Source organism: Ammospiza caudacuta, chromosome 5 (assembly GCF_027887145.1).
Source record: "Ammospiza caudacuta isolate bAmmCau1 chromosome 5, bAmmCau1.pri, whole genome shotgun sequence".
NCBI classification, from domain to species: Eukaryota; Metazoa; Chordata; class Aves; order Passeriformes; family Passerellidae; genus Ammospiza; species Ammospiza caudacuta.
This window is the reverse complement of record NC_080597.1, coordinates 1096085-1117875: the sequence shown is the minus strand read 5'-3', so window position 1 is coordinate 1117875 and position 21791 is coordinate 1096085. Positions and strand designations below refer to the sequence as shown.

The following is a 21791-nucleotide window of genomic DNA, read 5'->3' as shown; positions in this document are numbered from 1 at the left end:
ACTTTATTTATTATTTTATTTATTTATTTATTTATTTATTTATTTATTTCCCTGTTTTTCACGTCTTCTTTTGGCCGTGCCTGGAGGATTTCTCCTTGTTCTGCTCCTTGCAGATGCCCCTGGTTACTACAGGGGCTGTCCATGGACATACTCTGATTTTCATGAGCAAGGTTGCTGTAATTAATCCCAGAATTTGTCTGCATTTCACTGTACCCCCTCTATTTTGGAGACCAAGCTGGAAGCATTCTGGGTTCTCTAAGATTTTCAGTGGTGCTTGTCTTGAATGATGCTTGAATTTGCCCATGATTTAGATTTCTTTCAGTGTTTCTAAAAGTTGAAGATAAACATGTTCTATCAGACACTATCAAAAACTTCACAATGTAGGCCTGAATTTCAAGTCAATATTTCTGCATGGGTTTTGCAATGTGTGCTCTAGGTATCTTCCTTGTGTATCCTTTTCTGTGGAGGTACAGATATAAATTATATTTTCATGAGGGTTTTTTTTCTGATCCAGCTATAGAAAAGAATAATTTGATATATAGATAGATTTGATAGCAGATCTTCATTCAACTTGACCTTTGTTCAAAGCCCCTGACTTTATTTGGTCAAAAAGCCTAGATTATTAATGTCCAAATGTTTAATTGCTTAACTATGTCAGGTCTGCAGACCTGGAAAGATCCTTGCAGCATGACTGTAGCACTCAATTGCTCACATGGGTGAAATTTTGTAAACACAGACGTTTTGGCCCGCTAGCAAGTTCTTTTATTGTGTTGTATTTTATTTTACTTTATTTTTTTTTATCAGTTGTGGTCGATAATGAGATGCAGATGATTATTCCTTAAAAGCTAGGTTGACAATGGCTTCTATCGGGAGACATTCTATCTTCATAGAGTCCCTTGCAAATGCAAAACTAGATGGGTATTTTTTAAAAGGAATTGCATTTCATTATGCAGTCTTAGGTGAATTTTCATGTTTAAGAAGCCAGAATACAAGGGAGTGCTATATTAGTGTATTATTCTCACAACAAACAAGGCACTGTTCTGTTGCTACCTGCTTGGCCATTGTTCCCAATTGTGTGTGCTTTGCAGCGGTATTTGGATGGTTTCCTGCTCTCTGCCAGCACAAAAAAGGCATTTCTGTTACAATGGCCCCTAACCACACAATGACGGCATTAAGGATTTATTTGGAGGTTTCATTATTTTCTCCTCTTTTGTTCCTTCCAGGATGTCTTCCAAGCGACCAGCCTCTCCGTATGGGGAAGCAGATGGAGAGGTAGCCATGGTGACAAGCAGACAGAAAGTGGGAGAAGAGGAGAGTGACGGGCTCCCAGCCTTTCACCTTCCCTTGCATGTGAGTTTTCCCAACAAGCCTCACTCTGAGGAATTTCAGCCAGTTTCTCTGCTGACGCAGGAGAACTGTGGCCATAGGACTCCCACTTCCCAGCACAGCACAATGGTAGGTTGGCTTTGCTCTATTGTGCTCTATCTGCTCCGAGCTCTGCAGCAGCCTGGCACCCCGAGCTGCCCTCGGTGGGGAGCGCAGGGCACAGGGCACCCCTCATCCTGGGCAGCCGTGCCCCTGGCAGTGCAGGCTGTCCCTCCCCTTGCCTGCTGGCATTTGGGGTGCTGCAAGTGTGACAGCTGCACTGCTGGGAGCTGCAAGTGTGTGTGTGTGTGTGTTCAGCAAACAGCAAGCGGGTTTGCAGCCCTGCAAGTGAGAGTCACGTTTGGCATGGAGTCTGAAACATCGCCCTGGTGCCAAGTTTGTGCAGCACTAAAGCTTCAAAGACTGCGTGAAGGCAAAAGAAAAAAGAAACCGAATTCTGATGACTTAAAAACTTACATCTGAAGCGTGATTCACGTCACAGATACCCACAATAAAATTTACTGTGCTTATGAATTAAATCAGCTCACTGCTTTTTGGCCTGTGAGTTCCACTCTACAGCTGACTCTGAGCACTCCATTCATGGCAGGCAGCAGTCCAGGGGAAGCCCAGAACTGGCTGTGTCTTAAGAACACAAAACAGTGCCCTGTTCTTGCCGGCATTGTCGTGTTACTGAGCTGGGTTTGGGCACATGGAGCACTGATGCATTTTCAGAAATGTTCAGAGGTGCAGGGAAAGCTCCCCAGCACTGATGCATTTTCAGAAAGGTTCAGAGGTGCAGGGAAAGGCCCCAGCACTGATGCATTTTCAGAAAGGTTCGGAGGTGCAGGAAAAGCTCCCCAGCACTGATGCATTTTCAGAAAGGTTCAGAGGTGCAGGGAAAGCTCCCCAGCACTGAGGCATTTTCAGAAAGGTTCGGAGGTGCAGGGAAAGCTCCCCAGCACTGATGCATTTTCAGAAAGGTTCAGAGGTGCAGGGAAAGCTCCCCAGCACTGAGGCATTTTCAGAAAGGTTCGGAGGTGCAGGGAAAGGTTACTGAGGCATTTTCAGAAAGGTTCAAAGGTGCAGGGAAAGGCCCCAGCACTGATGCATTTTCAGAAAGGCTGGAAGGAGCAGGGAATGATCCCCAGCACCAGGAACTTGCACAAAGCTCTTCTGTGAGCACAGAGCCTGCACAGCTCTTGCCTGTTTACAAATTGGCTGTAACTTTTCTGTCAGTCCCCCACCTCCACTAGGGCGCTGGTAATTTCACTGGAAGGGAAGATAATAAGTGGACCTGCATATTTGAAGGCTTTTAAAAAGGCATTGCAAAATAGGTGATAGTGTATTCTCATAAAAGCCTGCAAGAGCTCCACAGTGGTATTTAAGCCCTTACAGCTCATTATGCATATGTAACAAGCCCTAAGTAAAAAGCCTTGGGGATTATTATTTCTCATAGGACCGAGTCACTGGATATTCACTGAAGCTGCTCTCCTAGACAGAATAACTCATTGATCCTGATCCATTTCCCTTCCTTTTTTGGGCTAATGCTTAAGCTCAGGCAGTGCTTTGGAATACATAATTTTAGTTTGTGTTATTGCAACTTTACATGGGGAAAGAACATCACTGGAGAAATTACTCATGGCCAGACAATGTCATTATCTTTTTTGAGCTTGTTTATTTCTCATCCTTTATCTTATGTTTTATGGAGATGAAATTCATTAACATAACAGCTCCAGCCAGTGGGATGTGAGGGTATGTAACTAATGTATGGGCTTTGGTATATTGTGGCCTTTTTTAAGAGAGTGTTTTGAAGATAAGGAATTGTTTCTGACAGCATTTAAGTCAATAGATAAAGTTGTGATGGCACCAGTAGTGTAGAATCAGACACTAATGAAATAAAAACATACTGTTTCCTAAGCATCCAGCAGGAGTATTTCAGCTACACCTCCCTGGGACATTTAACTGCTCTTTAACTGATTTTAACTAACCCCTTTGCTTATTTGGTCATTACAGTTTTTAAGAACAAGAGGTTTCGCTGATCTCCTGGTGTAGCTTCCTGCTGTGGAGGTTGTGTTTAATGTGATGTCAGAACAGTGTTTTCTGTCCTTTTACAGTACAAGGTGCTGAATCAGGGGTGTTTTAGGTAGTTCTGCTGCAGCAGTGACCCTGCAGCCTTACCTGAGGCAGTGTTTGGGGGGCTCTAAGGGTCTTGTTTTTTCTTCATACATATTTAAGAAGATTGGCAGGCTGCAGGAATGTAGCATTTTGGTAATATCTCCCTTTCAGTGAGGACTGTGTTGTGAATCATCACTCAGGTAGTTCAGAAAGGATGGATGCAGCCTGTGTGTCTCCAGACGGAAGGAAGTGATCAGTGTGAATGAGTAAAATAGCCATAATCACTCCCTCTGCTGTTGTGGTATGTAGTTATCAGAAGGAAATCACTGGGTAACGTTTGGATGACTTCAGTTGGTGTGCTTAGCAGTGACAAAAATCATTCCCACAGGGCATTCACTGTCTAACCTGGCAGAGGACATTTTTGTACTGTTTCCATTGGCATTCTGCTGTTTTATCCTCTCTGGGCAGCAGACCCAGGTGTGTGCACACAGCACCACAGACTGCAGTCTGATGGAGTTTTACTGATAAAGCTCCAGGAGCTTCACACTTCCCAACTTACACTCCTGGAAATTCACCCTGTTGCACTTCACCAAGTTTTAACAGCCTAGTGAGCCAGCTCAAAATTCTGGGTAGATTTTTATAAGACGGGGGGAAAAATTCCTATAAGGACATCTTCAAACCTGATCGAAACTGGCAAAAATCTGCAGAGCCCACCAAAATGAACAGGGTATTTCTGAGGGTGTTGGAAGTGCAGCTCAGTTGGGCCAGGTCTCCTCTGGACGTTTCCACCAGCCTCAACCAAGGCAGGGATCACTGTCTCCAGCTTTCTCTTGATAGAAGAAACTGGGTACTTTTTTCAAGTAGGAAAACTCTTCTCCTGATAAGAAAAGGAACAATAACTTATCAGATTTAGAGCAACTATTCAGTAGAAAATAAGAGGCAAATGGTTTGACCTGGAATATGTGTGAGATTTTTCCCTGCCATGAGCCTTGCAGGGAAGCACTTGAGGATTACCGGTATCAGTCAATGGCTCTTCTGAAGAAACCTATTAAGGCTACAGTATTTGGGCAGCACAGATAGTTGTTAGCTCATCTGAGTTACAAAGGTTTGTTTTACTTGTTTATATTTGGCTGCCTTTATGTTCTATTTGTCTGCTTTTGCAACTCTCAAGACCACTGATCTCGCCAATAGTGTCTGTGTGCTAAATTCTGGAAAATGAGAAATGTCAAGGCTAAAAGCACTGATTAAAGTATTCCACAGGCATGGTGTGTTTAAATCAGACCATCCTTTTTAGCTGTAGAATATCAGTGAAATGTAGGATGGAATTAAAAATAAAATAAATAAAAGAAGTACTGAAGAAAAGGTCAAAGTGGTAAGTCATAATTCTGCCATTCCCTGGTTGTTCCAGACTGATGACTGTGACTACACTGGTAGCCCACATCTGTCCTGCACTTTCAGGACAAGTTTAGAGGGATTTAGAATTCATTTTCAATAGTGCTTTAAATTGATAGGAAATATTCTGGTGCACTGTTCAATAACTTTGTTGCCTCTCACACTAGAAGAAGTTGTGTTTCTGTGGTGAATGAAGTCACTCCTGTGTAACTTGGGAATAATATTGATAACGGCAGTAGTGCTGGTCAGAGAGCTTACCAGCACACTGCTTTGTGCTTTTCCTCCACTTGCTCAAGTAAAAGCTTGTTTAATGCTTCATTTGGATTCTGTTACCACATCTCTCCTGGCCTGAGCCTCACCTGTTGGCCTGGTGTTGTCAGCATATGAATGGTGGTGGATCAGAACAACAAGCGCTGGAGCACTCAGCCATTGTTCAGGCCTTCCGAGGAGAATGGAAATCTGAATGCATATAGCTTTTTAAAAAGTCAAATAGGACTCTAATTATACTGAGCTAAAGAATGCATATTTAAAAAAAAATAAAAAAACAACCTCACAGTGGTTTTAGAGAAATTTTAATTTCCAGTGTACCTTTGAGCATCAAGCTTAGGATAAGTTATTGTGAAGATACAATGCACAGTGTTGTGAACACCAGTGCCTTTACTGTGCCAGCTCTCATAATGAGAATTTCATTGTTTGGGGAGAGCAGTCTCCTACACTCTAGACAAAAGTGTAATTACTTTTGAACGATGTGGAATGTGCTCAGTTTAATAGCATGGAGAATAGATTCACAGAGATTCAGATAAAGCTAGCTTGGAAGCCATATGTGCAGTGTGGCAGTATGAAATTGTTAGCAGGCACCATAATTACAACACACACACGCACACAATTTCACAGTTTAAACTAGAAACTGTCGTTTTTGTAAGAGATAGGCCTAGCTGAACACGACTAGTTCAATTAAAATAAACCAGAAACAGTGGTAAGTTGGCCTTTGTCTGCTGTTCTTTCCCTCCTCTCCTAGTGGCAGATTGATATTTATAAGATGATGAAGTTGCACTGTTGCAAACACTGCATTATAAATGTCATCACAAAGGTGGCTGGTGGAAGCAGTTTGTGCAGATACAACTTTAGGCTTTTACCAGGGTTTAATCTTTATGCTTGGAGCATTTCAGGGAGTCACTGTGTGGGCTGTTGGGAAGGGGAACAAATGAGAAGGAATCCAGTCAGGACCCTTTAAAGAGCTGCACAAGTTGCTACTGCACTGTTTAGTGCAGACCCTGGAGAACTCTCTGGAGTGCTTGAGGATCAGCTGTGATGGAGCCAGAAACAGCTTTGATAACTCTTTGATAACACTCTGATAGCATCTTGCGTTCAGGTTGGGCTGATCAGTGTGTCCCAATGTCCTGGTCCCTGTTCTCCCTCCTGTCCCATCCCTGGCATCACCTGCTCCAGGTGCAGCTCCTGTCTGGGCACACAAATGCACTCACCTGCATTCTCCAGGTGAGCCAGGGGTCAGAGCCATGGGGCCATTCAGGAGCAGTGTGCTCTTGTGGAAATTTCCCTCTGTTTATTGAACCATCCCTTTACACAGTGGCTTTTGCACACTTGTGGCCGTGGAAAACCGGGGGGGGTACATCATTCCCAGCAGAAACACCTGCTGAAGTCTGAGGTGACCCATTGCTGTTTTGATCAGACTTTGAAAGGTCCAAAGGGACATTAAATAACTAATGAAGTAAGAAAACTTCTTTTTTAAAATTTTTTTCCCCCATTCCCCAAGCAGGAGGGTTAAAACTACATTTAAACCAATAACTTGACAAATCAAGACCAGACTTACAACATATATTGCCTGGAATACAGGGAGCAGATCAGATGACTGTAGTTTTTAAAGGCCACGAAGAGAAGTGGAAACAGCAGTTGTTTGTTTTTGCTGAAGACCATCTTACTGTGAAGCAGTCATGTTTTTAATGGATTCATTTGAATTCAGTTAAGCAGAAAATAATCAACAGAAAAGTAAACACCTTTGTTTTATGGAAGTGCTGGGAACTGTATGTGTCCATTGTTTGCAAGTGATTATGTGCCTAGGCATCAATTCATTGACTTCATACTGGAAAATGTCTTCATTTAAACTTACTGCATAAATACATGTAAAATCTAATTCAAGTGAGTAGCTGAAAAAATCTGCAGAAAAAAGAGATAGGTAGAACTGTAAAGCCCACATTTGGTAGGAATATTCAAACCAGATGCTCTCTCTTATGAGAAAAAGAAGTATTAAATGGCCTATCAAAAAAACTATGTAAGCAAAAAGCTTGGTCATCTTTCTAAGTAACAAAGATAGCACAGATTTGAAACAAAATTTTGAAGTTATCAATTTGAGGAGCGCTGCTGAGGGCTGGGATATGGAGAATGCCCCTCTAGGACTGCAAGTTTATAGCAGCAATCCAAAGAGACTACATTTAAATTTTCCTGCTTCTTGATACGTCTTTTGCTTCCAACAGTCACTCCCTGTGTGTGACACAACACAGGTGGGGTCTGTGGGATCTTCTCCATCCTATTGGAAGTCAAACAGTAAATGTGGGATTTGTGTTGTTTCTGCAGTCCAGGTCCATCCCCTGTGGCACTCAGCCCAAATTTATTCTAAAACTCCATTTTTGGTGACAGTGAGTCTTTCTGCTGTTGTAGTGAGACACAAACCCTGCTGCCACTTAAACACCCAGTTCTCCATGGTTCTGAAAACACAAGTCCAGAGAAATGAAGTTTGAAATGTTTGTGCTTTTCCTTTCAGTGTCTGTGTGTCCTTTGGCCAGGCTGCTGCACTCATGAGAAGCTTTTGGCTCAGTGTAGCTATTATCAGAGTAGAGAGCAGCATTCCAGGCTCCCGTGCTCCTATCTGACATTCCCCAAGGCAAGGCTGTGGGAATCCTGAGTTAAATGTTTTGCCCCCTACACAGCACAAACTCCTCCTTTTGGACACCACCTTGCCTCATTTTTGCTTCAGTAGTTGTTAGTTCCTTTAAGAACTTCCAGAACAGTTTCCCCATGTGCTTTGTGTTTGCTCCACACACTTTTCATACCCCTGGTGCTTCTTCTGAGCAGCTGGTGTGGCTTTCTCCCTTTCCTTTCAGTGCAGGTGCAGATTTCTGTTTGCATCTTTATCAGTTCCTGTCTGCTTGCAGTTGTCCTCTGAAAACCTTTTTCTGCTTTGCCCATTTTCTTCCTCTGCTTGTAGACATATTTAACTTAGTATTTTTTATTATTTAATCCATTCTAAAGCCCTTCAGTAAATAGCTCATATGAAGATGTTGCACAGTAAGAATGAGTGTTGAGCTATTTGCCTGGACAGAATGTCAATAAAGTAGGGGATGGTTGGTTTGTGATATGCAGCACTACTTAGCCCAGATACACCAAACCTAAAAGGTTTGTGAGGTGTTGGGCATGGTTTCTTGAATTTCAGGGCTGCAGGGAACCCCTGTGGTTATCAACTGGCTCTGAGCAGTGCCAGAAGCTCCTGCCACCCTCAGTGCTCACAGTTGTGTTTTACAGTCCCTTCTCTCACTGTCAGAGGTTTGTGTCCATGGGAAGTTACCCACTGCAGCTGGGATTTGGAGCATTTCTTTGTTTTCTGTCCTTTCAATGGACAAGAGACTGGTGCTCATGGTTTTTGCACTTTGAGGTGCGATTTCTCAGGTCATGCAGAATTCAGCTGGATTAGTCTGTGCCGAGGCCAGCTTGCTTGCTCTAGTTCTTCTTCCCACTGCTATTGCTTTTTCAGATTCACCAAAAGCAGTGGTGGTTGTAGTGGGAATGAAAATGGCATTTAAAGCCTCGTGTCATCCAGTGATGCCTTTTCCCTTTCGTGGAGCTAGCTGCATCCTCTTGCCTTCAGTACATCAGTGAAACACCACCTCCTTCTCTGCTCTAATACAAGGGGTTATTAATTTTCTCTAGAAATTCGTGATGAAGAAGGGCCTTTGGCCAGTTAACTGCAGATTTCATCATGTGCTTACTTAGGAATATGTATTTACTTAGGAATGGGGATTTACCAGTGGTGGGTCAGCTCCTAAGATGTGTTCAGAGACCTCCCCACAGGAGGAGATGGACGTGCTGCAGCATCTCTGAACCAACCGGTGTTCCAAAGTGTTTAAAAGACAATGAGAGGGAGGAAACAAACTTTCTGAAGCAAAAAGGGTCCTTTATGCCTGGGGTGGCAATCATGTCTGAATGGTTTGGCTGGCCTTGTTTCCAGGTTCTCTTTAACACCCTTGAGTTCTTTGTTTCTGTTTCTGGTTTAGGTGCAGGTGTGGGATCAGATAAGGCATTTTTGCTCTTTGCAAGGGAGAAGTAGACTTGGTGAAACCCATTAATTTAGCATCACTAGATAAATCAGCAAAAGTCAGAGTGGAGTTGTGCCCAATGTAACTCGGGATAGCTTTTGCCAGGGCAGTGTAAACAAGACTGTAGTCATACACGGAAATAGTGGAAGTGGAAATATGGAAATAGTCTGCTTCAGCATTCTTTTCTTATGCTTTTAAAACTGAATCCCCCTCCCAAGGAAAAAAATAAGAGCTCTAAAGATTAACTTTCTGTGGTTTGTACAGGCAGCAAGCAAATTACACAGATTGTCTAAAGCATAGGCCAGTAAAATCTAATATCAGACTGTTATTATCTTTATTTATATTGTACCAAGAGCATGATTTATTTTTATAGAGACAGAAAAAAGAAACATTCCTGCCCCAGAATGCTTAGCTTATGACCCTGTTCCTGCAAAATAATCTGGTTGATTGGAACCTAATGCTGGTGGTAGCAAGAGGGAGGGAAGGAGAGGTCACTGGCTATAAGTCCTGGTGCACATAGCTTTCTGTGGGATTGGATTTTGATGACAGAAAATAAGAAATATTATAGCAAAAAGGTAAAATCCTTCCGACATCTCAAGTCTGAATTACTGGGGTAGATTGTGTGTGCATCTCTCCACTAAGTCATGTCAGAGGTGGAAGCTTGCACTGCTTGTTAATAGTGCTAGCCAGAAATAATGCAAAACATCCGTGCTTCAGACTCTGTGCTGATTTTCAGATTGAATTTAAAGTGTGGCTTTCATCTCTGTAAGTGAAACCTTCCTCTTTCCTTTCACTTTGGAGTGCTGCAGTTGCAATCAGGAGACTTCTCGGCTTTGGATCCCTCTGTGTTCAGTATCTGCTGAGGGTTCCAGAAAACACCCAGACACGAGTGCAGAGCTTAGCACTGAGGATTTAGGGCTCTGCTAGGAGCAGGTTACTGTCTTATACAGTTTTCAGTTATATTTATGGAGTCCCAGTGATGAATTTCTGGTGATTATTGGGCCTTGGTGCAGCATGAGGACATTTTGGCTTTTCTGATAGAGGAGAGAAGTTATTTCCTCTCACAGAATGGAACTGGCCACTAACACATCATACAGAGCCATGTAAATCTGAATGTCACTTTTGGGGTGCAGATTTGGGGGTGAAGTCTCCCTCAGACTGTCTGTTTAAAAAGTGTACAGTAAATTCACTTTAACTTTCTAGTTAATGGCAGTAAATGGGGAACATTTATGGAGTGTGATTCATTTTGTCCTCACAGATCCTGTAAGTAGGTCAGGGAACTCCCACCACAGAAGTGCCTATTCTTCTTCATAGATTGCAGCTGGAGCTTAGGGTGTTAAGCTCAGCTGTTGATCCCTATAGGTTATAAATCTGTGCTTAGATAACTTCAACCAAAAAAGCTTTGAGTGAGAGGTAATTGCCTGGCCAGAGCATTTAATAATTTGTTGTTGGTAAGTAAAGGTTTGCTGTATAGTGCTTGGCTCTCTTGGGAATAGAAAACATTCTGCATCTCAGAGTTCAAACCACTCAACTCACTTCAGTTTGTGGCCTGCATCTGACTAATGATAGTGAGTGCATGGTATATTCTTTACTTTTATAAATATTAAATCTGCAATCCCCCCACTTTTGTTTTTTTTTCCAGATTCTTAAATTCATATTGTCTTGACAGAAACAGCAGCAGAGTGTTGGGGAGAGCACATTGCTCAGTCACAATAGTTACATGTATAAGACTTGTGTAAATTCTCTTTAAACCTTTTTGATAAACTCCTCTGGAAAGCAGTTTTCAGAATTTCATAGATCTACCAGCAGAGCTGCAAATAGAGTCATTCAGTCCTGCAAAGAATACATCTGTGGCAGATGATGTACTTTTCCTGTTTGCTTGTGGCCAGTGTAAACTTGGCTTTTGGGCAGTGACCATAGCTTCAGTTCTGAAGCTGTCAACATGAGTATTGGGTAATACATTGACACAGTGAATTCCTGAGCTTTCCTTGTGAATAAACTGATTGGACTGAAATACCTAATTTAATATTTAGGACCTGTATCTTTGTATTGCTCGGTAAAATATCACGGAGTTGTTGGACTTGTAATTTGATAAATATTACAAAGATGGCAAGGTTTTGGTTTACTGAGTGAAATTACATATTATTTCCAGGTTCCAGGTTGCTAATTTATCATGGACAATTCACTTCTGTCATCCATAGCTGTGCCAGTACAGTGGAAATTGTCCTTGCCCTTCATCCATGATCGTCTATGATTCATCAGTTTCCACACTCGTGGAGATTATTGATGCCATTCAGTGAGATTGGGGTTCAGCTCAACAAATTTGAGGCACATAAAGTTAGGGCTGTCTGCACAGAGTGTGTGAATAGATAACCACCTGCCTGGAACAACATTTCCAATCTTAAAATAAGCACCCAGGACAGGAAAGATGAATTACCCTCTCAAAGTGCTTGTCTGTTGACTATGGAGGGAGGCTTGATGACTGAGTGTCAAATTTGGGGCCAAAATTTGGTGACAGTAATCCCATTTGTAGTATGTGGTGTTAAAGGAGTAGCACAGGTTACTGTGCAAAAATCCTCTCATTTTTCTGGAGAAGTAACCATGTTCTAGGTCATCCTTTTTTGGGGGAGGGGCTGGGGGTGTTGTGTGTGAATATTCTATCAGAATTCCTTTTTAACCAGTACTGATGGTATTTAATGGGGTTTTAAGAATTGGGTATTCCCTTAAAACAAACCTTTTGTTGTATATCTGTTAAGTGGTTCAGATAATAAATAATGTGTTGGTTAGCAACATGTATTGGAGAATAAAGAAATACAGAACACCTTAAAAAGGCTATTTGGGAAGGTTGTCTTAGTATTGAAAAATGGCATTACTTCTAGCAGGTTTCCCCTTCAAAATTTAGGGAATTATCAAATATTATTAGAAATTCAAATGTTTAATAAAGCATTTTTCTGTCTTAGTATCAGCTGCAATGAGCATCAGATTTTATTGTTCAGTTTAATCGATTGCAGAGATCATATGTAACCTGTTAAAGATGTGAGTTAGCCTTGCTTGGTCATTTTTGCAACTCCAAATGCTTTGCACAGGCATAGCAATGTACTGGTTAAGAAACTGTAGTAAAATTCCAGCCTTACTCTGTAGAAACCTGTCTGCTGCGCGTGTTTTAATTCTACTTATGTCCTCCTCTGTGTTTAATCCAGAAAACGGGGATATGTACATGTGCACAGCTTCACATTTTGGCACCGTGTTTGGTAGATTGTGTGCTGTGACTTGTATCGTGCCTGCAGGCCATAGGAAAACGACACAAATTAAATGTGAAATAGAGGGAGACGTAATTTAAAACTCGCATCTTCTAGGGATGCAGTATGGCATCTGAGAGTTGCGACATATTGCAGAAAATCCCCCCTATTTGCCCAACAAGAAGGGGTGTTTTCAGCTGTGCAGCTCGGCAGCATCGCTGGTGTGGCTGGGATGGCTGTGGCTGTGTTTTATTCCGATTCCAGCCGTGACCACTGCCACGCTCTCTGCCTCCTCCTTGTTCTGGTCTCTGGCTGCGCAGGTCCTGCTCTCTCTGCCCTCCTCTGAGGCTCTGTAATTATATTTACTTCACACAGACACGCGAGTTCCCTTTTCCCTTTTACATATGTTGTTTTCCTTCGTGCTGAGAAAACTCCACAGCCTGACAGGGCGCCTTTTTTTTTTTTTTTTTTCCTTTCTTTCCCTTTTTTCTTTTTTTTTTTTTTTTTTTTAAGCACTCCAAATTCTATCCAGCTTTAAACTCTTATGTTTATAACCCTGAATATCTCTAAAATGTCTTTACCTAAAACACTTTATGGTTTTATTACCAGGTTTATGCCAGTAATAATATTCACATCAGCTTTCTTAGGGATAATCTTTAAGCAGAACCTAGCAAGAAAGGCTTTGAAAACTATCATTCCCAGGAACGCAAATCTGGGAACATGAAACATCGGTTTAATCGCCCTCCCTGACAACTTAACACGACAGATTGAAAAATAGAAGCCGATATGGAAGCGGGATCAATGGATTATCGAAGTCCTAAAGATGTTTGCTCGGGCGGGGGGAGCAGGGAGCTGCGGGCCGCTGGAGCCCCAGGCTGGCGCGGCTTACCCCAGATCCCCGAGCCTGACGGGCGGCCGGGCGGGAGGCCCACGGAGATTTACGTGAGGGAACTCGGGGGGCTTTGTCACGGCAATTGTATAAAGTGATATACAGCGCAAATCGACTCGAGCATGTCCCCGGATAGCAGGCGGTTTACAGCCTCTTCAAGCAGAGATTACTGCTTTATCTTGTCATACTAAATTAACGTGGCAGCACACTGTTAAACAGTGGTGACCTCTTCATCTGTGGAAATTGCTGCCTAGAGGAGAGATGGTATTTAAGACTCTCTCTCTCTCCTTTTCTCCCCTCCCCACTTTTCTCCATCCTCTTCCCTTCCTCCCTGTCTCCGTCTCTGTATCTTGTCTTTTTTTTTTTTCTTTTTTGCTGTAGGGCCCTGAGGCATTTTTGGGTTAGGTTGTAACATTAAAGACAAAAAGAAAGAAAGAAGGGGGAAGGGAGAGGCTTTTAACATCAAGGTGACAACAGCTATGTGTTAATTGGGCCTTTGTTGTTTGATTAATAGCCACTTTGGTGTAGAATATTAAGACAGTTGTTTGGACAACTTTCTAAAAATGACATGTCCTTTCAGTAAACTGGGATTAAGCGGTGTTCTCTGGTCTGCACATTTTAACTCCTTATTGTTAGTGCATTCAGGGCTAAGCTTGCTGCTCTTTGGGAGCCAGCGTTTCCATCCTGGCACCATCCTGGGCTGGCACGGAGTGCCTCAGCTCTCCAGGGCTGCTGCTTCCGAGGGTCAAGGTGATGGAAATACCTCTGCAGCGTGGTCCATTTCAGAACTGAATAATGCTCCGAGCAGGGCAGCTGTGTGGGAAAAGGGAAAGAGCCATTTCACTGGGCTGGCAGTGCGGTGCAGAACAGGAAAATTAAATCCCACATTCCCATCTTTTTCAGTAAACTGAGTCAGTTGAGGAGAGAATGACATTTCTTCTTTAGACAGGTTTTCTTTTCTTGGTTTTTCTATTTACTATGCAGTGCTTCACCGTGGGTCCAATCCAAAGCTCTTTGAAGTCACTATAAAGACTGCTTTGTCTTTAATAGGCTTTGGATCAAGGCCCACATGACCTTAGGCAAATTATTGCAAATCAGTGTTATGAAGTGCTTGGAAATTTGCAGGCATACATGTCCAAAGCATTACTTTTTTATATACTTTAAAAAACAGTTGGGAGGCCAGGTGAAATCGGACTGGCCAGGGTGGCCTTGGAGGTATCTATATGTGCTGAAAATGGAAATGTTATGAGTGCAAGTTTGGGCTAAGGAGGATTTCCCTACCTCCTCGTGTGCTGGCTGATGAGTGTTTAACAGGTTCTCTTCCTGTGCTCTTGCCAGTGGACAAGAGAAAATTATTTCACTTCCAAAACTCAGCACTGGCTCTGGCATGCCGTAGTAGTTTGACCACTGCAGTCCTATGAAGATGGCTGTAGGAATTTAATTATGTGAGATGGAAAACCATGATGATCTATCTTGGATTTTTCCCTGCTGGAGACAATTGTTCCTTACTGTGAATTTCTTGAGCTGCCACCTACACAAGGATTGATGCAAAATTCTGTGCGTTTTGTGTGTAACATTTTCAGAGGCAAGTTTCTATTCACTTCCCTGGGATGCCAGCACAGCTTATTTTTGCAGTAGAGTATTTGCCATTTCAGATGCAGAGTATCTGTGAGCACTGATGTTATCACTGTTTCCTTTGGTTGAATTTTGAAGTCCGTTGAGCTAAGCAGTTACACCAGAGATATGGAAAGGGCTGACTTCCTGATTTATTATTTGGGGAAATCAATGTGTTTGATAATTTATGTACAGCTTACAGAGGCCACGTTAGTGGCTCATGAATCGATCAGCACCAGCAGAAATGAAAGCTAACGAGCTCGTTTCAATAGCAAGTTGCTCATTAGCAGGTAGGCTCGCTGATTTTCAGGGTTTCCAGTTCAAAGTCACATGTGCTTTTCCCATGTCCTCGGAAGGAGCATTTTCATTGCAAAGAGCAGAAGCAGAAAAAGAAAGCGTGGCAAGGTTCTGAACGTTTTCTCATTGCTTTGACATAAATGTTTCCAGCAAATGCTGGGCTGGAGGGGCAGCTATCCAATGGCCTCAGCCTGTGTCCATCACTGTAGGGACATCAACTTTCTGAAATGGAGTTTACTGGGGAATTAACAGTGGATATGGGAAGAAGAGAGTAGAGAGAGGCCTTTCCTGTGTTTTGCACGGAAATCTCTGCATCACCAGGGCAGCATTTTCAGATTTCCTCCAGCTCAGAAGCCGTGTGTGGGATGCCAGCCAGCAGGCAGGGTGTCCTTCCCTCCATCCCCAGCCACCACTGTGACCCGTCCTGGTTAGATAACACCAGGCTGTGCCTTCCCCTCTCCTGGTAACACCTGAAGTGCTTTGGTGGTTTTGGGAGCTTTTTTTGGTGCGTTAACACACAAACTGGCTTGTTTAGCTCAGTTGTTATCCTACTTGGTCGAGATACCAAGCACTGAAAGAACATGGGATGAACCTTCCTTGAGGAAATACTCTAAGGGTCAGCACTGAGAGGTTTGGTAGATTTTTATGGTGCTAATCCCATAAACATGCCTAAGAGCAGAGAACTGGTTCTAGCTTTGTGCATTAGTAGAGAATCCTGGTGTCCAGCACTACTGGTTTGGTTTTTCTTCTGGTAAAGAAGCACATTCAGTTTTAGCCTTTTTGAAAAGTAAACCCACTGCTTTAATTACCAAACTTCTGATAAAATGTTCTTGAATCCTTATGTTGCTTGTATATAGGAGTAGATATGTAAAAATATTTAGGTGTATGTGCACAAACACATGTATTTCAGCTATCTCCTTTAGACACGAGGAATACACCACTCCTAATCAGACTGAAAAATCCCAAAAAACAGTTTCTTGACAGAGTTGCCTGAGGCTCTTGCAAAAGAGGGACTCTCAAAACATATTTTTAAAATATTTTAAAAAAAGACAGATTTTCCGAATCTCAGGAATAGATTTTCAACTGCCTGATTTGGCTTGAAATGAGTTGGCTGAATCAGTTTCTTTTTCTTTTAAGTAAGTCTATAAAGCTTTGATGAATCTGGCTCATTGTTTAGCACTTATCTCATGAGTAAAGCTTGAGAGGTTTGGCTTGAAACTTACCAAATCACATCTTTGGAAAATGGCCCAAGCCTATTGATTTATCTGAAAAAAGAAAAACTCCAGAGCAAAACACAAGTAAAAAACCCTGATCCAGCTTAGTGAGTAAGTCTCTTGCAGATCTATAGAGCTCCTAGTGAATGAGCACATCCATTTCTCACCATTTTCAGCCTTGTGCTTGGTGGAGCTGCAGGGCTGGGAGGGACTGGGAGAGGTCACCCAGACCCAGCTGCAGTCCAGGGATCAGCTGTGCCAATGTCATTTCCGTCAGAGAATGGTCTGACTTCTTGGAGTTACTCAGACAGGAGGCTCAGAACCTCCCAGACTGTCTGGCCCAGGGTTTGCTGTCTCTGCCTTTAGAAAATAACTCCTGTGTAATAACTCCTGTGGAACCTTTCCGGCATTGGTTTTCTCTCATTAGTTCTTGCCCTAGCTACTGCAGCAAAAGGAAATGTTCTCTTTGCTGCAATAAATGTTTTTGCATTTGAAGAGTGATATCACATTGCCTTGTCTCAAACTGTCCTTTTAGTGTATGGGACTCTTGTCTCCACCATGGTTTTCTAAAATTTTTTTTACTGGTTTGTTGCTTCTCTGGAACTCCTTAGAATAAAATCATTCACGTTTTAACAGCTGTGTCTCCTGCTTAAAACCAGATGCTTTTCCATTAAGGACAGTGGTGTCTGCAGCAGGTGCATCTGAGGTGCTGCTGAAAAACTCTAATCCCAAGTGAAAACACGCTCTGGGTGGCTCAGGCACCGTTTCATAAATGACGCCGTGGAGATTTGCTCAATTAACTCGCAGTGAAATCCTCTCCTGTGCATTTCCTGGTGCAAGGAGGGCTTTGTATGCTGCGCTCTTTTGCTTGGGTACCTGACAGAGGACAAATTCTGGGGCTACTTAGCTTTGCTGGGCCCTGAGTGCAGAGCTCTCAAATAGCAAAATGGATTATAGTGCCTCCTGCACATCCAAGAATGGTCAGTAAAGTCTGAGTACAGAATCTTAGTGGAAAGAGGAAAAAGAAATGTTGAGTTTCCAAGACAAGGAGTTGGCAAATTTGCAATTTAGGCATTTCATCTGGAAGTCAATGGGAAAAAATAAACATTAGACCTCAGGATATCAATTTTAGGCGTCGGGTTTAAAAAGCACTCAGTCCCCTAAACATGATTATTTTAATATGTATAAGGTAAAGTATGCAGAATGTTTAAAATCATAATCCATTTCCTTTTATTATCTTTAAGGAATAAACTGTTTGCACTAGCTGAAATAAGGTAACTAATACAATGAGGATTATGCTTTTCTGTATGTTATGAATGCAATAAATCCTCTGTTAAAAAGGCATTATCAAGTCAATCTTTCCCGTTTATTGGATGACATTTGGTAGGAATTGACCTTGATGTCAGTCAGCACTTCCTGTTCCTTTTACGGTGTTTTGGGCTGCTTGATAAGAGAAAAGCCTCTTCACCTTTAAATAATTTTTTCTCCCTTATCTCTTGATTGTTGCATTTTGGGGATCATGCTTTGTGACCTCCAGAAAGAAGGGTGAGCTGTTTGTGTTCATGGCCTTGACGCATTTTTACAAAGCAGGGAGGTAATCCCGAGGGGAGAGCAGAGACAAGGAAGGCGGTTCATTTGCTGCACAGCACTGCTCTTTTTGAGCTCTGCTGTAACAACTGCAGCCCCAGGGGTGAGCACCTGGGGATTGTTCCCACTTGTGCATGTGAGAGAGGCTGGGGATGAGCCCAGGGTGTGGTGCAATAGGGGGAGTGTGCTGCACTGCCAAAGGAAAACCACTGTGCAAGACAGGATGGCAGTGATGGGCAGCATTCCCAGTAGATAATGAGAGAATCTTCCTGTGGAAGAGCTGTTTTCTCTTCACTCTCCCTCCTGACCCTTTCAGTACAGGATTTTGAACAAGCTTCCCGATCTTTGGAAGTGCCAAGTGCTTCTGCAGTCAAAAATTCAGAGTAGCTGATGGCAGATGACAGCTGCTGATGAGCAGCTCAACCCCTGCTTCAGTGCAGAATTTGGGTAGAATGTCACTACAGAAAGATGTCACAGAAACTTTGCAGAGTTCACAACCAGCACACGTCTTGTAATGAAAGAAATAAAGTTCACATGGTGGTGGCATGATGATGGTCACCTCAGCAAACAGGGATTTTGGGAGCAGGTGTCATCCTTGGGCTACAAAAGAGTTGGTGGTGATTGGGGTGGGGCTGTGCCCAATCATCCCCAATTGGCCCCAGCTGTGCCCACAGGTGAGCAGCATTAACAGTAATGAGGGCACACAGGTGCAGGGCATCAGCAGCAGGGCATAAAGGGCTGGGCTGAGGGACAGGGAAGGCAGCCTTCAGCCTGCTCAACAGGTATGGTGTTGCTCTGTTTGGGTTGAAGCTTTCTCAAATTGTATGGTGTTACTCTGTGCGTTGTGGCCATCTGAACTGTGCAGGTAGGGCCAACTCTTCAGAAGCCTTCTGAATTTTTTGCACGCATTTCTGAGGGGAGTCTTTAAATACTCCTGTAAATACAGGGTATTAGCATGTATTATTTCTGAGAAAGAAGATGGAAAAAAACCCCACAAAATAAAAAAAAAACAAAAAAACAAGAAAGTGCTGATATTTTGATAAAGCCAGTGTAATTTAAGGTGCAGCCCTTGAAAATGGATGGCTGTGTTAAAACTGGCCGGAGGACCTGCCACAAGAATTGTGGTAGGAAATAGCTCTTCATCACCAGCAAAAGATCAGTTTGTGCTGTTGCAGTTTCCTTTTTTGCTTCCAGATTTATCAGTTCTCTGTCGGGTAGGCTTTTGAACTGTTTTGATAAATAATTGTGCTTGTGAAGGTTAATGGAGTGTCAGTCCCTTATTTACTCTCAAGTCAAATGTAGTGCATGCTAGTCAGAAGTGTAGGTCATGCTGCATGCCCAGCTGACCTTAGTGCTTTAAAGTGTGGTTATAGTCAGATAAATGACTGGAAAAATGACATTAAAGGGTCCTATGTTTTCTGTCTTCTGTGGCTTTTGAGGTCAAATTTAGTTGCATAAAAATATGATATTTCTATTAATTGCCTGTAATGCTATAACTTAACCCAGGGTTTGAAAATACGCTGTGTCTCTTTTTGCTTCATATCATCCCTAGTAATAAACACTTTGCAAATGCTACTTAACCATTTTTTTGATGATATGTCTGCAAAGCAGAGTCCAATTCTTCTTTTGTAGCTGCATTGACTCCTCTGTGCTGAGGGCAGTTAAAAAGAAACGGTCAATAAAGCAAGCAGATAGACATGACTCAGAAAATACATGGGGAACAGCAGTGTTGAATATAGGTGACAATTTAAAGGCATTGTCCTGTTTATCCCCACACATAGTTGGACATTCTCCTGCTTCAGAAGCAGAGCACAGATACTTTCATCTAAACTTCCACTAATCTGTGTCAAATTAATTCAGCCCTGCAGTCAGAAGAATGACCAGCAGTTTCCAAAGGTGTTTGTTGCTGTCTGTTTCCCACTTTATTCTCCTTAGTGTCTTCCCTGGATATTGTGTTTCTTTTCATAATGCTTATGCCCCAAAGTAAATTTAAGATTTGCTACCAAGATTTGAGGCATTTCAACAGCTAATTCTGACAGTGTTTTGTTTATCACTGTGCATAATCTGAGCTCTTAATTTACTCTGTTACTTCCAGGGAAGAAAGTTTTACTTTGTATTGAAGTGAATAATAGCTGACATGAAAATAAATAAACGCAAAGGCTTGAAATCAAGTGTGTTCGGGAAGTGAGATTTCCACAACAGTTTAGTCTTCTGAAAATTTGATCCCTGAGAATAAGCTGTGGAGTTAAATGCAGTTTGCTCATGGGGATCTCCTGAAACTCTTGCTGAGCTGTTCAGTGTTCTGGCCAGCTCATGTAGAAAACAAATGTGCTGAAATCTGGAAAAGCATGTTGATGGTCAAGATCTTAATGGAAGAAAGTTTACAAAAAGACTGGGGATTTTTGGCAGTCCTCAGTTTTCCATTTAGTCACTGAAAATATAATTTAGGTGTTGCTGTTGGAGTCCATGGGCCATTCTAATCCCAGGTATTCTCCCTTGGATGTTTTGGCTGATTTGGGTAACTGGTTTCTATATCACCAGTCTGGATGAGCATGGGCTGGATTCAGACTGGTTCTGAGCTGTTCAGACTGGATCCAGCCACATCAGGCCGGTTCTGACCTGTTCAAACTGGATCCAGCCACATCAGGCCAGTTCTGACTAGCTCAAACCTGCTTGGACCAGTCTGAACTGGCTGGTTACAGTTTAGATCACAAGTTGTGATTTGCTGTCATTGTAGCATCTTTTGGCCTTCGATTTTTGAAAGTTTCTCTGAAGTTGAGACACTCTGTAGTGTTTGATCGACAAATCAAATAAATGAAAATAGTATTGAGAAGGGCATTGTATAAATATAAGAGTGCAGCCTCCAGTACTGCCAGAGGGGCTGTGGGGAGGACTGGGTGCCTTTCAGGAGGATCAGTCTTATGTGTCTCACTTTTACCCCCTTGTAACACAGAAATAAACCCTCAGCATAGTTCCCCTTTACATGTCACGTGCATGTGATTTTCACTTTTTTTATTTCACGTAATTGAGTCTGTCCAGGCAATTTATTTCTCAGATAACTCATCCGCACATAAATGTACATCTGAAGATTAAAAAAACTGAAATAAAAAAGTTTTCTGTAGCTCTTTTGAGTAAGCTTAAACGTGTGTACTGTAAGGGTAGACAGTCATAGCCCAGAATAGAAGGGAAGAGGAAAATAATAAAACCCTTCAAAATGCACTGTAATGTCTTCTAATGTGTATAAATACATATATATGTATTTATATATTTTAATTTATATATTAATAATATAAATATTTATATATTTATATTTATATGTTTATATGAAGTGTGATTCAAAACCAAATACCCTGTCTTTGTGTTCACTCCCTCTCTGTGCTCAAGGTCTCTAGGTGCTCAATAGGAGCTGTTTAATTATTTTTCCCTGTTTGATGTTGCTGGGTTTAACGAATGAATTGCAGAGAACTTTTTGTTAGAAACCCTCAGCTCAGTGCTGGTGGGCACAGTGGCACCTGGTTGGATCACGTCCTGAGAGCAAATTTTGATCAATTTAAGAGCAGAAAGAGAGATTTTGTGAAACCATGCTCTGTTAGCCAAGCAGTGCTTCCTCACCATAAAGCAGCCTTACATTCTTTCCAGTCAAAGTGGAGGAAATTGTGCCTTTCTTATTTGGGTTGGGCAATTCTGTGGGTTTTGCAGCATCACTCCATGATGACTGAAAACTACAGGGAATACTCAGAAATCAGTGATT

At 42.2% G+C, this 21791-nt stretch overlaps 1 protein-coding gene across 1 annotated transcript in view; it reads left to right on the top strand.

Moving 5' to 3' along the window:
* SOX5 (SRY-box transcription factor 5) overlaps positions 1 to 21791 on the top strand; it is a 314234-nt gene that overhangs the window by 78630 nt on the left and 213813 nt on the right. Inside the window, exon 2 of the mRNA XM_058804990.1 lies at positions 1224 to 1455. Within this exon, the coding sequence (XP_058660973.1) occupies positions 1225 to 1455 (231 nt within the window). The 5' untranslated portion in view covers position 1224. The remainder of the gene's footprint in view (positions 1 to 1223; positions 1456 to 21791) is intronic.